Source organism: Aulostomus chinensis, chromosome 6, assembly GCF_037954235.1.
Source record: "Aulostomus chinensis isolate RoL2024-O1b breed Wild chromosome 6, RoL_Achi_v1.0, whole genome shotgun sequence".
Taxonomy (NCBI): Eukaryota; Metazoa; Chordata; class Actinopteri; order Syngnathiformes; family Aulostomidae; genus Aulostomus; species Aulostomus chinensis.
Window position 1 is genome coordinate 14,452,501 of NC_141325.1, and position 16,323 is coordinate 14,468,823.

The 16,323-nt window shown below is 39.9% G+C and overlaps 1 protein-coding gene across 1 annotated transcript in view; it reads left to right on the forward strand.

The window, feature by feature from the left end:
* LOC147260219 (transmembrane protein 132D) overlaps window positions 1-16,323 on the forward strand; it is a 249,500-nt gene that overhangs the window by 186,813 nt on the left and 46,364 nt on the right. The window contains 1 exon segment of the mRNA XM_086206686.1: window positions 3,078-3,273. Within this exon segment, the coding sequence (XP_086062812.1) occupies window positions 3,078-3,273 (196 nt within the window).

Here is a 16,323-nt window from a genome sequence, read left to right on the forward strand (position 1 = left end):
GTTAGGTTGACCCCTGTGAGTGACACTAGAAACACTAGTGTGTGGTGTACATTGGAATTGTTGTGGAGGATGCTTGAGGGATGTGTGTGTGTATGTGTGTGTTTGTATGAAGTACATATTTGAGCTTCCTGAAGGGAGCAAAGTCGTGTGGTGGCGTGATGAGAGACAATATTGAAAAAAAGCAAGCAGGCTCAGCATTAGCCTTTTTTTTTTTCTTTATGCTTCCTATGTCAAGAATAATTTCAAAAATTAGATGGAAATACGACACGGTGTTCCACCTCAGACACTCATCTGCACCCTGAGGATATGAGCTATCCGGGCAGTGGTTCTGGTCACGTCCCCACTGGTGGTCTGTCATTAGATCGTAAATGGTATTTTTGACTTCATTATTGTGATTTCAACTTTAATCTCGCCATACAAAATTTTAAATGACAAATACGTTTTTTTTTTTTTCCTAATCCCTGGCTTAACACTCCCGTAGATGAGACCTGACTTCCAGATTTGTTTTCTTCAAATATATTTAATTTTTCTTCATCATTACCACAGTTTGACACTCTTGAGTTAGAGAAATTACCTGTCAGGTAATGATGCGGTGAGTTAATTACAATCTTCCATCATCAGTTTAATTATGTCCAGTCCCGGATCTGTTTACAGGATTTCGGCGCAAAACAAAAACACAAAAACAAAGAACGAACAAATAACTAAAATGGAATGTCGGGTGTAATTTGCAGAGGGAGGCAGACGAGGAGAGAAGGAAAAGCTGTCAGGGTGGAGGGATATGGACCAGGTCAAGGGGAGCTGGCACCAATCTCTGTTCTCTTTTTAATCTATCTGTGTAACTCATGGCTCACCTCATCTACCCAGTCACGCACGCACGTGCGCACACACACACACACACACACACACACACACACACACACACACACACACACACACGAGATATCATAGTCTGTCAGCAATTGACTCTCATGGCTTTTAACCTCCATATCTGTGTGTCAGATGATTCACTTGCTCGAAACTCTTTTGTCCGTCTAATTTCTGTTTCGCTGAGCCGCTGCTTTGGTTGGGCGTCAGAAGTGTCAGTGGCCGTTAAAACAACGTACATAGATTTTTATGTTTCATCTAAAAATACCTCTCAGTGGCAGAAATCAGAAAACTGGATAAGAGCACTCGATAAAAAGCTGCCCAGGAAACCCTTAAGCGTCGACATGTGTTTCACCGTGACCTTGACCTCAAATGTGCTTGACCTCGGAAATGTTTACACTCAAGACTCGCTACACTCTTTTTGCTTTTTCGACATTTTCAGTGGCGTACTTGATGGTCCAGCCGGTGGGAATTCAGCTTGTAGCGGAAAAGAGATAAACAATAATAGCGTACGCATTTTACAGCACACGTGGACATTTTGTTGTGTTATTAATTCACTTTGAGTCTCAACGCGATCTTAACCGCTGGGCACTGACTTTCAGATCGAGCGTCAACCCGAGCTATATCATAGGTGGCTGCGGTATAGAGGAGATGGAGAAATATATAGCAGATGCAAATAAGAAGGATAAATGACAGGATGGGAAGCAGGTTGACTCCAGCAACAGATAGAATCAGCAAGTCTGACAGGCAGAGAGGCAGAGCAGGTAATGACTATCTATGTAGTTGTGAGGGCAGGCTGTGCGGTGACACTCCATGATGTAAAAAATGAAACAGGAAATAGAAAGAAAGCTCTGAGGAAAATGTTGCAAATGCTGTGTAAAACGTTTGAATTGACAGTGGGACACTGTTACTGACTGAAAAATAATGATAATGCCGTTGATATCTGTGTTGATAGTCTCCCCAGAACTGATGAGTGTGACAAACACTGAAAACAGGACCAGTTGTGTTTTGTAGCTGTAAAATCTCATTATTCTTCATATTTGATGGATCGGTGACACACAAACATAAGGATAGTAAGATTGCACGTGTTGAACTCCTCAGGGCGAAGGCATTTATTTTCATCCATCTCCTGGATCCTCCCTCATCCTTATCGTTACTATCATAATTATTTAGGCATAAGCAGTAAGAGCCTGATATTGATGAAACTACTGATAATCTACATATTTTTCAGCAATATAGATTGTGACTTGTGGGCATGAAGACGCATGGAGTGTTCATTTGTGGAAAAAAAAAAACAGATAAAAGCCATAATTAAAACGAATAAACAGAATAAGAATTACAAATGAAACGTTGTAAATAAGTATCTATTTTTGCAAATAAGTCCACGAATGTCACGCGCTCATGATAAAATGTTAGAAAGTGATAACAGTAAAGACGAAGAACCTCCGGCCCGTCACATTCCTTTCTTCTTGCTGGAATCCTGAGGTGTTCGTGCACGAGTGATAATCTCAGTAGCGACAGCTCCTACATTACTACGTCTCTATTTATAGAATCTGTACATAACATTTATATTGTAATGATGACCAAAAAAAAATACCTCGGAATGGAAAAAAACTATCACGTTTTGAGAAATGTCTATTTGCCACAACTGTGTGTGGAAATCTAATACTTTCTTTCAAGTTGTTGGCTTTTTTTTCTTCAATTTTTTCAAGCAACTTGTCTGCATGTTGTCTTTGTTAAAAAAAACAAACACACACACACACACACCTCTTTATATTTCCACTGGCTTTCTTTCACTTACATGACAGATATTTTATCAGTGACAGTGAATTTTTGAGAACAAGGACATGATAAGTGACTTAAAGTGCATTCCTTGGTGTTTGTGGCTACGGTCTGTTTCATTTGTCTTGAATTCCTCATGAGTTAAGACTTACCAATAAAGTTTTCAAGGTGTTTATTTTAGCAATGTCTGTTCAAGCATAGTGAGTATCATCGCTCGGAAGTTACTGAGTCACTTTGAGATGATTTTTCAGTTAAAAAAAAAGTGAAACTGGAGAAAATGTCAAACATTTCAGTTCATGAAGTAAGAGCTTTGATAAATTGTTTCACATTCCAATGAACAATTGCATGTTGGTAATTGACATTTGTATGGATCAATAGCCAAAATATCACTACTTTTTTCCCAGCTCAAAATGTAACCTTTGTGTCTGTAGGTTGGATAGTCCATCATATGAGGTGATGCAGTTGGACTTTGAAGTTGATAATGTGATCAACTTGGTGCCGTCCCAGACTCTGCACTGGAACATCGAGTACCCAGCCGGCACGCAGCCCACTTCCAGGCAAGCAGAGAAAGTCTCACACCTGTACATCAGCAACGTGGACATACAGGGTATCGTACCACTGGCTGAGGTAAGGAATGACTGGATAGATGAGCACAGATAACACACACACAGCAGCGCATTACAGTTATGCTTGGATAGACACCCCCTGCCCCCCATCACCCATTTCTCTCCTCCTCCTCCACCTTCCCAAAATCTTTCTCACTCTTCCCCAGCCAATCCTCTTCCACCAAGATCATCAAAGCTATAAAGGTCAGCTTGTTTACCCCCTCCTGATGCTACCAGCCTCCTGGTCACAGACAAACAGCAGGTTTTACCCTCACAGGTGTCAAAATAACAAGCTCCCTCACTACTACGGACACACAATCCTAGCAGGTGTCATTTTCAGTGAGAATCAACGCATTCGGTTGAAAATGTCTGCTTTGCATAGACTCCAAATTTTAATTGATGCTTCAACAGCGCTACTCAATATTTCAGCCGAGATGTCTGAATAGCATTAGAGCAATTCGACTCCCCAAAAAATCTCTCTGCGACACATATTCTGTTCTATTCCAAATTGTTGTCTTGTCTCCTCATGAGAGCAAAAGGAAAATATGATTGCATAGATAAAAAGAACTGTTGGTTTAACTAAACTAATTTGCTAAAAATCCTCTATATCTTCCTTCATTCATATACCAAACCAGACACCACTGCTCAAACTAAAGCAACCAAGAACCTCAGGCTAAAAAAAAAAAAAAAAAAGTGAGCAAAAAGCCCAGTTCCATTACCACTGAGCTAATCTGGCCTGATAGCCCTCCTTCAAACAGCAAAGCCCTAGTGAGAATACCCAATTTTGTTCAGGGCTTCTGCAACCCCTGCCTCTTTCACACACACTGGAAATAGCAAGTTTCAAACCATCATTTCAGTGGCCTTCAAATACTGTAGTGGGGGCTGCTGGGATTTTGCTCGCTATTTTTATGGGGGGGAGGGGTGTTCTCACATTCTTTGTAATGAGTGGGGGCGGATTAGCGTCCCCAGTGAAAACCAATGTCACCAATTTGCCAAATTGCTTGCTTTGTAAACTTGATTATGAATGAATTTCACTCTCTATATTTATCTCTGAAAGCTATTTGTGCCCCTGAATTGTTTCCCAAAACCTGATGTTCATTGTCAGTGTGTTTCTTTTCGGTGTCTTCCACTGAGAGGGATGACTGTTTGATGGATGACACTGATGAAAGTTCCAATTTATCCAAGTTTTGACAGGGCGAAGGGAGTTAAAAAAAAGAAAGAAAAAAAGACATTATCAACCAGAAAATTGAAAAAGAATGAGATTTCAAATGCTGTTGAAAGTCTTACATCTTTATTCTTCATCTTTGAGGGTTTATGGCACTTTGAATCCAGAATGTTGCATTTTCTTAGATCTTTCTTCCAAAACAATTCCATATCTGAACTTGGGAACAAAACCTACTATATCACAAATAAAAGGACAAAAACAATACTTTTTTTTTTTTAATTTTACAGATGTTATTATTTAACCCTCCAGCACTCAAGAGAAAACACACTTTGTTTGGATGAGTCAACTGCACCTCACCTATCATCTACAATCTCCTGAAGCTTATTAACTATAGAGCTGTGGTAGTGCGTGCGGTTTCTCTTCTCTTTACAAGGCTGCAATGAAAAACCAGAACACTGGTCTGTCATTACCCAGCATTCTGACATTTCCTTCAAATTCCGCATATCCATTACGGTCCTGCCTGGTGTCTTGGCTGAAGGGGATGAAAGAAACCCTCTTTTCATTTTTAGGAGTAATTTGTTCTCCTGAAAAATTGGTTTCATCTTTAAGTAGGAAAAGGAGAATGGAGGAGAAAGGAAGTGAGAGAGATGAAGTAGAGAGGCAGGAAAGTATAGCAACTAAAATACAGACAGAAATAGGATGTCAGAGGGTCAAATTGGACCAGGAGCGTACAGTCACGAGGTCAATCATAACATGATGTACACTAATGTGACACAATTTCCTTTTCATGAGGTAAATATAGTTAAATTGAACATACTCATGAAACTCTTTGACTTTTCCTGGTTTGCATTTCTGTATTGCAGCAAATAATAAAACATGACAGCGCGTAATGGGGGGAAATGGACAGTGAAGATGGACGACACAATACATATGTCAGTCAGAATGGGAAGTCACAGAGGTCAGAAGAGGACACGCTGCTTTATTGTGGCTGATAAATTGGATCAGTAATAATACTCTTTTATGGTCCCTCCAAGAGCAATTACACAACTCTGTCTGGAACCAGGTTGTTTCACATCCTCACACACACAGAGTAAGAGATGTCTCATTCACTCTGTAAAGTCACCGGGATTTCAATAGAATAAATTAAATATTAGCTGAAGTATTACGGTCGTAGAGCAGTGCAGGACAGCATTGTTGAACACGCAGTTCTCTCATCTCAAAGTTAAGTTACACAATGTCAGCGGCGCACACCGCTTTAATGAATCTGAATGTTTTGTCCTATCGAATGAAATACAAAAGAAAATCCTGCACTTGCAAATTTTGTCGCTTTTGTGTTTTAAATTCGTCCGTTTCTGACGTGGATAAAGACACAACTTCATTCCATTTTTGGCTGAGGGAGGCAGGTGGTGATGCTAACTTCTGTTTTAACACCTTATGTGAGAACAGTATTAGTTTGAACTGACAAAAAAATGGGAAAAAGAGGAATTCTTCTTCTAGATTACCTCTGTGTCATACCTGTGTCCATTTCTAGTGCTCCTTCTTTATGAGTGTATCCTTGGACCTGAAGCATTGTGAACAAAGGAGGAGATCCTTGAAGATTTAGTTTTTTCCTCTAGTTTTTGAAATGATTCGTTCTCTCTGACCATTTCAGCTGTCTCTTTTCTTTCATCTCTCCCACCCCTTTCATTTTTTACTTTATCCGCTTTATCCCTCACTCTCCTCTCTTTCATCACTTCTTCCGTCATTCTGTCATCTCTCTTCCCGTCTCCCTCGTCTTCATCCTCGTGTTCCTCTCTCTTCCATTTTCACATCTCTCTAAGGCTTTGCTCTGTAATTAATTCTTAATTGGAACACTTGTTTATCTTTGTTGCTTAAGGATGCCTGTGAGTCTCACTTCTCAGGGAAGTGTGTGTGCACGTGTACGCGCATTTGTGTGTGTGTGTGTGTGTGTGTGTGTGAGTGAGTGAGAGAGAGAAAGAGAGATTGTGCAGGCCTCTTACCAGAGCTGCTGTGCTAAATGGCTCCTTAATTTGCCAGGTCTGATTGGCTCTCTGATAGAGGAAGTCGGTAAGTCTGAAATGGAAACTGAATTGTCAATAATCTGTTGATGAAGGCAAACACACATACTCTCTCTCACACACGCACACATACGCACACATATGCACACATACGCACACATACGCTCATTGTTATTGATTACAATCATAGATCTACCATTTTCTGTCTCGTTTTCCTGATCTTTCTCTCACTTTCTACCTCTGTTTTTAGATATATGTACGCACATTCACCACAACATGAATTAAAGAGATAAGAGGAGCGAAGTGGCCCTGTCTGTTGAAGAATTCACTACAACTAGAAACAAAGGCATGAGATCAGAATCAGGTTTTCATAGAATCTTAAAGTGGCTCCGATTTAGATCACAAGTACTTGCCAAGTACATATACAAACACACACATCATAGTTTTTTCATTGTTCTCCATGCACCTGTACAGAATAGACATTGAGGTTTTAGGTCAAATAAGGACAACAAACAGTATGAGACGTCCTTTGTGAGATTATTTCACAATTCATGTAAAAGTTACACCCGTGTGCGTCTCACGTCTTACTGTTGTCACCTTGCTGTTCAGGAAATTCAGCCACTAAATCTACAATTTTTCTTGCCTTGTTTACAAGTTAGCTATGTTCATCCTTCCTTCATTCAGCCTCAAAACCCTCTTCTTCTTCTTCTTCTTCTTCTTCTCAGTTACACTCTTTGCTTGTTCCCGGCCTTGACCGCCCAATAAATCAACACATACGACATATTCTATGTGTGTAACAATTTGGGTCACTGTGAACTTGCGCGTCCAGGGCTTCAGGTTCATTTCCATACAGAGCGGCTCTAGTTCTCTCCAATTAGACAGCTGAAATAGAAGGATGAGAGAGGGGAGATGATTCAGGGGGGGAAAAAAAAGTTTGAAAGTTAGTTAGAATTTGTCAGAATCTATTGCTCTAAGTCAAGGAGGGCACTACTCTGACTCGAGGAAATAAATGCACATTTTCTCTGAAGTGTAGACATGTGCTCCACTTTAAATTGTGACAATTGCCTGCCATCATGCAAATTCCTGTCACTTGCTATATATGAAGCACTGGGGGAAAAAAATCCAATATTTTGTAGCCAGTGATGTTTTCATTTAAAGTGAAAAATATACGTATTGTCTATTAATCTCTATGTCTAGAACTTTTTGTATTCTGATAAATACAAGGGTCAAAGCTTGCTACTTTTCCATGAAAGTCTATTTATTTTCTTAGTCCAACTCAGACTCATGCAAGTAGCATGAAGAAGGAAAAGCACCAAGGTGAGAGGAAACAAAATAAACGTTCAGAGAAAAACCCTCCACTATGTGAGCATATGTATTCACTTCAAGTGAAAAACACTTGGGTACAGAGCAGCAGAGACTATTTTGATGCACTTACAATTAGGAGATTTATCAAAAATACATTTGGATGATATTATTGCAGATTGTAATCTATAATACCACTCTGCGCCAGCAGCTAGTGCTCTGATGCTCCTCTTGAAATTAGCCTTGTTAGCAAAGTAATTGTGACAGAGGTGGGCGAGAAACAGACAGATGGAGTGATGATGTGGTACAGGGAAAGAATGATGAGAGGAATTTTGCCTAGATAAAAATAGGAAGGCAGTGGGTTGGAAAAAAGAGGGTAGAAATGTGAGAAAAAGGGGGTAGAGGTTGGATTGATGTATGTGGTCAGGAAAGAGAAAAGACGGAAAAAAGGAGGAGTGGGTTGACTAATTGAAAAAAGGGAAAACAGGAGACAAAGGGAGGGAAGGGAATAAAGAGAGAGTAAAGAAAGGAAAAGCACAAGAGAGAAGAAATTAGACAAGATAAAATGGGAGAAGTGGGTGTCAAGGGGAGAGAAAAAGAGAGAGAAAGATAGTGCCCAGTGGAGGTTCAGAGCACCATGTAATAGTCCCTTGGAAGTCATTGATAGCACAGAGGAGGAGTGAAAAGACTGAGAGACATACGGAAAGAGACACAGTGGAGGCGTTGGAGAGAGGAGTCGAGTGAGCAGGGCAGCAGCTCTAATACAATTAGGGGTCTGGAAATTGAAAGTACAATTCTCCCTGGAATCTTTGCAAGAGTGCTGTGTGTGTTTGTGTGTGTGTGTGTGTGTGTGTGTGTGTGTGTGTGTGTGTGTGTGTATGTGTGTGTGCGTGCGTGCGTGCCTGCGCAAGCACATGGCGAGATGAGCTGTTAGCTCTCATATCTACCGAATGTCTTCATCCCTCCCACTTCCTGTTCTCTCTCTTTGTCTCTCTTCTCAATTTGACTTCTCAAAATTACACTCCTGCAAATGGTCCCCTCCATCCATTTAATTTTCCTTTCCTTCCGTCCCTCCCCTCCCACCCCAACTCTACCCACTTGTGTCAGTCCCTTCCCCTTCATCTCTAACAGTTGTTTTATTGCATTAAATTGCAGAGAGGAAAGCAAAATATCATCTGCTTTTCACATTTAGTACAGTAGATCTGACATTTAACTGATTCTCTTATCCATTTTGACTTGCTCCCAGTGCTGGAGTGGTATCGGTGTCATGTTTTGGATCAGTCTAAGCCCAAGCAGCAACATTATGAAAAGAGAGATTTAATTCTGAGGGCTTTGTGCAAAATTTATGATACTTGCAATATTTGATTTTATGAATTTGAGCAAGACGTGAATCAGAAAAGAGTTGATATCAATAATTTGAGTGTAATTTGAAATGATTAATGTTAAAGGTTGAATAATTATTTTCAGAAAGTAAGGACAACAAATTTGTGTTTTTGGATAACACATATAAGCATTTACTAATTGTTATTCATTGCTCCAGTTACTATATTTGTATTGTTATTCAGGAATGGTAAATGGACTCAATTTTATATAGCGTTTTCTACCTTAGCGGCACTCAAAGTGCTTTACAGTGTCATCTCATTCACCCATTCACACACACACTCACACACTGATGGTGGAGGCTACCATGCAAGGCGCCAACCTACTCATACGGAGCAATTATGGGTTCAGTATCTTGCTCAAGGACACTTCGACATGGTCACCGGGGTCGAGGATCGAACCAGCAACCCTTTGGTTGCTAGACGGCCACTCTACCCCTGAGCCATGCCGCTCAAGGAGTATGTTAATGTCAGCAAAATTAAAAAAAAACAAAAACAAAACTCAAGTGTGTCAACATCACATCTGGATCTGGTTCTGGATCAATTCTAAAATCTGTAATGGATTGTTCTTCAACCTATCATCCTTCCAAATTTTATCAAAATCATTTTTGTTATCCTGCCAACAAACAGATAAATCATCACTGGTGGTCAAATGATCTTTTTGGTAGAGGTATTAATAAATTGTGTAATACACACACACGCACACACACACGCGTGCAATAAATCCATCTTTACATATGCTGTTCACATACTGTTGACAACTACTGCACATTTTCCCAATAATTGGTGTTTCAGAAAAGCCTGAAATCTCTCTGGCTAATTGCCTGCTCTAATTTGTTGTGTGCGTTAATTACTATTGGCAAATGTTAACGTTGACCAAGACTTATCCTCTTGGCCCCATTAGCACTTTGTGTGTCCACATAAGTGTGTTGTATATGCAAACAGCTTAGTATGTGTGTGTGTTTGTGTATGTGTTTGAGTGCTTTTCCACAGATTCAACCACTTCTTTTCCATCCTGAAAGGAAGCCAGTAGGTTAAGCCTGTGCACATGACTCCCAGGTATCGTTTTAAAGTCGTTAGCATCTTGTTGGTAGCTGCAATTAGTGTTGTGAAAAAAACAGTCGGTACAGCATGACATTAGCTGCAGAGGTGAGGAGGTCAGGATGCGCCTGACCCTGAGATAAAGCAAGACCAAATGCATCTCAAGGAAGATAATGTGAGCCGTCTGACAAAAAGAGAGATGGGTGTTTTTGACGAGAAACAGAACAGCAAAAAATATTGAGGTAACGAATGAGGGAAAAAAAAAAAAAACATCGACCGCCGAAAGATGAGCTTTCTTCAAAAGTAGCTGGGTTAAAAGCAAATTCATTGTGATCACACTACACTTCAAATTGCACATTTATATAATGACAAACAGGTGCAGACTCTGATCCATGATTCATCACTAATCCTTGGCTTGAGATGTTAGTCATGTAATTTCAGTTTACTGCTGCTGTGACCCTCATTTCTACAGGATATTAGCAATGAATCAAATATCTTCAGGGTCGTTTATAGTGACGAACCCACAGTGATTCATCAGCCAATTAGCCTCAGCTTTTTATACATTCATATTCTCTTTCAGCTCTTTGTGTTGGTTTTCACTACTTTGATTCATACTGCTTTGCAAAACACACACACACACACATACACACACACACACACACACACACACACACAAACGCTAACTACTCTGTTATCTACCCAGCAGGTGAACAGAGTCGAGGCAGATGTAGAGTCAGGTTTATTGATATTTATTGATGTTGAAAAATGAGAGATAATTAGATTTTACATTCATCTTCATATTATCAACTGTATAACGTAGACCAGAAAGTGGCCTTATATAATAAAATGAAGGCAGATTGTATTCTGTAAGAACTCTTTGAGGTTGAGTTATGTTGATGACTACAAAAAAATGTATATATGTTCTTTGAATATGGCAGACATAGCTCAGAAAAAGATTTTCAATGCTACAACATGAAAGCACTGGTCCGTCCTGTCATGTAACACCACTCTGTTCCTCAAGAGGTGCTAGTGAGTCGCTGTAGCGAGCAGGAGTTGTGACTGTACCTCCACTCGTAGAACCTTGAATTATGGTTTAAAGAAAAAGGAAGGATTTCTCTCAAAGACATTTAATCAAATGATGGAGTGACACTGGTCCTCTTCGATTTTGGAGATGTAACTAAAAAAAGAAAATTAAGTGCATTTCCACCAGTTGTTGTGAGATACGTGATGCATATTTTCATCAGAAGATGATTGTTGTGCATGTCTGAAACGAAGAGACAAGATGAAGAAGCGGTTGCAAATCCTGAAACGGAGCTACTCATTTTTGACATTTACCAGCAAAAAGTGGGGTCCTTGGAAATTGCTATTAGTGGAGGGACAAATGTCATTTTACTCAATATCTCAATTTGTTGTAACTGACACAGAGTTGGGGAGGATGCAGGGAGCCGAAACTGCTAACAGTCAGGTGTTTTAGATTGCTGTCTCTTTTTTTGTGCGTCGTCTCTTTTTGTTTAAAAGGCATTTTTTTCACATGAAATTGAGGGAATTTTTATTTTGAACTGTTCGTCAACCGTTTTTGATCGTGCAATACTTCCAAATACACGGATGGAAACTCTGCTTGTATAAGTGATCTTATTCACTGATCGCTCCCCAAAGGCTCTGAGACCTATTGTCACAGGGCCTTGGGGGTCTAAAAATTGTGTTTTGCCCACAGTTCATGCTAAGGAATTTAGGATTTCCTCCTTTTTTTAACAACCTTCTGCTAATATGCTGCCCTCTATTTAGAGTGACAAATATGATTAATTAATTTGTGGATGGCCATTTTTAAAACATCCTCCATGGTGTTTGGGAGGCAGTCTATCTATAAATCCTCCTTCTCAGCTTCATTCTAGATCATATTCACACATGGGATGTACCTACAGTCTCACATTGTTGTCCACCCACCAGCTGGGTGTTTGAGAATTTGACATGTTGCATCACACAGTGTGTGGTTGAATTAGTCACACAAGGATCAACAGTATGTTCAAAAACGCCCTCCCATCCTGCTCTCGGCTCTCATCAGTCCTACACATATCAGACTGTGCCTAGTTCATTCAATTAAACCCGATACATGTTGTGGGTGTTAAACCTAAAATGACATGACATGTACGTAGCCTACACACACACCACCGGAACACACTGATACTAAGCTGCAGATATTATCAGCGATGTGACAAAGCAGGTAACAGATCACTAAAAAGACCCTTCATTTTTCAGTTCGAGACAGTCAAAGGACGTTTTCTAGGTATCCCTGCAAAACAACACCATAATCACTGTTTTATCCAGGCCTGCAAAAACGTGTCACCTCACCTGCACAAATCATATCCAGTTTTGTACATTTGCATGCATGGTGACGATATATCATATTTCCTTGACATTTTTTGCTTTCAAAATAGCCAAACAGCTCTTTTTTTAAATATATCACTTTTGCACCATTCAAATAAGGAAAATGGGCCTCTGGGGAAATGCTCTTTTTTTTTATTTTTTGACTGAGCCGGCTGGAGGAGTGTTTTCCTTGTTTGATTTCTTGTGCATTATCTAGCAGGCTGCAGAGAGCAGGTGCTACACCATATGGAACAAAGACAAAGTAAACAAATTGCTGAAGCTACAAGTCATGGAGACAGTGTGTCGCTCCCATCCTGCATGAGTAGTGAACTTTTCCGCAGTGAAAGTTTGGATGGTGGCTCATCATGTCTATTAACAAGGCAAAATTTCTATCAAAAATTGAAGATTGAACATGAGATGGAAGCACAGACTCAGTCAGTTTCCCTTAATAACAAATGAGGGAAAACAACAGCATAGCTGTGGTATTAATCTTTCTATGTGGAGAAATGGAGTTATAAAAGCTTTGAAATAAAGTGGAAATTTGGCTCGCACTCAGTACTGATTAGTCTGAAGACTTATAGATCACAAGAAACATTTCACTGTTTGTCCAAAGCCTGAAGTAATTACTCTGTCTAGCAAATAGATTTGATGATATCACACACAAAGCAATGCTTGGACACATAGTCACAAAAACAGACACACACAAGGATAAGGAAAGAGGCACAGACACACACTCCAGCATGCACACTCCCACACACAACTGTGCTGCCGCCAAATAAATGAGCCGGCAATCCTCAGGCCTAATAGTCTGGCTGTAATTAACATTGTCATAGTGATAATAGCCATTTATCCCTGACACACCACACACAGATATGCACACACACACACACACACACACGCGCGCGCGCGCGCACACACACGGCCCAAAACCTCTATCTTGTCTAGGCAGCTCGCCCAGCTGTCACCTTCCCTCATCTGTCTCTTGTCTTCCCACCTCTACTCCTTCCTCTCCTCCTCTGCTTCAGTATTTAGATGATTCCTCTCCTTTTTTACCATTTTTTACATGTCCCCTTTAATCAGTTGCTCTTAATTTAGCCTCCTGAATAAACCGTGACCCAAGATACTTCACGGACTGTAGGAAATAATATGTCTCATTGACACTCCTGCAGAGATGTCTGCAATTGCAGTTCTTGCCTCAGAGTAGTTTTTACTCCCTTGATGTGAGACATTCAACAACAAACAACAGGAAACCAGGAATGGAACTTTTTCCAGGGTAGTTTCCTTGTGAAGTTAGCAAAAGAAAAAAAAAGAAAGGCCAGTTTCAACAATAATTAAGCAGTAAAATATGCAAAACAACCTATTTTCAAATAAACGATCAGGAAACCATCTTGAATGTGTCTTTTCTTCAATGAAATCATTTCATACAAAAGGTAGTTAAACTCTGTTGCAGTGACGTCCAGTCATACACGCTGGATACGTTTTGGTTCTTAAAATGTGCTGCATCAGAGAGTCAATACAGGCTGACATGTTACTGAATGCCTCACTGGGATGTTCCCTCCTTCATCGAGAAAATGAAGTACTAATACTCTGTCTGAGCTCACAGTCATAAGAAATTGGTGTAATATTGATGGTACACCAGTTTGCACTTTAGAAATCCAGCCTAATTACTTTAGTAAAAACAGTATTGACCACTGTGGCACCGCAACACCGTTCTGCTGCACCATAGCAGTTGAAGTCAAGGTTCATTTACTTCAACAAGGCTAAAAACAAGCGATTTCTTCTCCAAAGAAGGGAGTGGGAAGCAGATTAAATAAGCAAGAAAACCTGCATGGGTAAAGGACCTTTTTTTCCCCAGTTTTCTACAATTTAAGCACAAGACTGAAAAAAATCCAATTGTATATTTTACATATGCATGGATCAACATCAATGTTCATGGGGCAGAGGAGAAATGGAGTAATTTTAAGAGAAAGGGAAGTGAATCTGGGCTTTTAAGATTTGTGTCATCATTTTATTTTCATGTTGACTTTCATACACAGACTGACTGTTGATAACAGTGGATGATGATTCAAAGGGATTAAATTAACGTTACATTAGCAGCAACAGCCGAACAGATAAGCAACAGAAACAAGCTGATGAAAATCAATACCTCTTAGAATTAGCTTTCACATCCTAAAAGGGCTTGTGGATTCTCCTAGTTTTTACGCTTGTTACTTTCAAGATTGCACTGAATGTTTTCATCTCGAAATACAACACCGGAACTGTTGCTCTCCAAGTGTGCTTGTGAGTGAACACATGGGGTTGCTACCGTCAGAATATGAAATGCATTAAGGCAATTAAATCTAAAATACATGCCCAGAACAGAACATGAGGGCAATGGCAGGATACACACACAGAAAAGGCTTTCTCACACAAAGAGCAAGTGCGATACACTTGATATGTTTAATGGGTCAGTATAAATTGCAGCTAAGTGCCTTTAACCAATTTTCCTTCAACAGCTGAGCCCCGAAACACACATGCACGTGTGAGCAGACGCGAGCGCACACAAACACACACACACGCACACACACAAACACACACTAAACAATTTGTTTATGCACAGGTTGGGCAGATGTGCCAACAGAATTAGACACAGAAAAATGTTGCAGAAAAAGAAAAGATTACACTTTGAGATTAAATTAAAGGCCAGACACTCTGATAATATACAATGGTTGCACCCCAAAGTGCAGTCTAACCGCAGGCTTCCACCGTCCCTTGACTTATATATATAATTATTTGCTTATATGGGACTTCAAGGTGACTTATTACTTTTGCCTTTAGCAACAGCAAGGCTAGGATTTCCATTTTAAGTCAGATTTTTTTTAGGGATCCTCTATTAGCTACACTAATTTATCATGTCTGACATCAGTTTGCATCCACTAGATCCCCTTTACCAACACTTTTACAAGTGCATAAACCCAAGTTTATGTTAGTGCAGCAAGATAATTCAACTTGAGACATCTTGCAATTAATATGTTAGCTCAGCCGTAAAAATGGAATTGGAGCAGCAACATGCTGAACATCAGATTTGCGCACATGCACACCTTAACTGATTTTACTGCTTCCTTAATGTCATACATTGCAATAAACCACATGCATGCATGCACGACCTGTAATTGTTGCCTTTTAGCACAGATGTATAGATGCACTACATGACATTACCTCTCTGTATCTGTCACGCTCACTGAACATGAACTAACTGTACTTTTGTTCTCTTGCGTTCTCTTGTCTACAATCTGTAACATGTAGACATGTAAGAAGAAACATTTTCAGGTCAGCGGGTTGAATAGGAAGTAAAAATGGAAGATTAGAATGGAATAAAATCAAACAAATTACTAAGAGGAAGACAAAGATCCTAAAGAGAGCAGATAAACATCTAAACTAACTAGTCTAAATCAAAACATAGCTTGAATCAAGTTTATATTCTTCCTTCTTCTCTTGTGCCTATTGGAACTTCGACATTTCATATTTTTTTCTAATATGCCAACTTCAGTGCGCTTGGATGAACTACTGCCTTTTTTGGGTTCTGTATATTTGCTGCACATATATTGATACTTATATGTAGAACCCAGGTAATTGTAAGCCAGGATCAAGATGTTTGGATATTCCATCCATCTATCCATTTTGTACCACTTATCCTGTTAAGGGTAGTGGGGGGGGGGGGGGGGGGTGGAGGAGCCTATCCCAGCTGACTTCAGGCAAGAGGCGGGGTTCACCCTGTACAGGTCACCAGTCCATCACAGGGCCAACACATAGAGACAGACAAC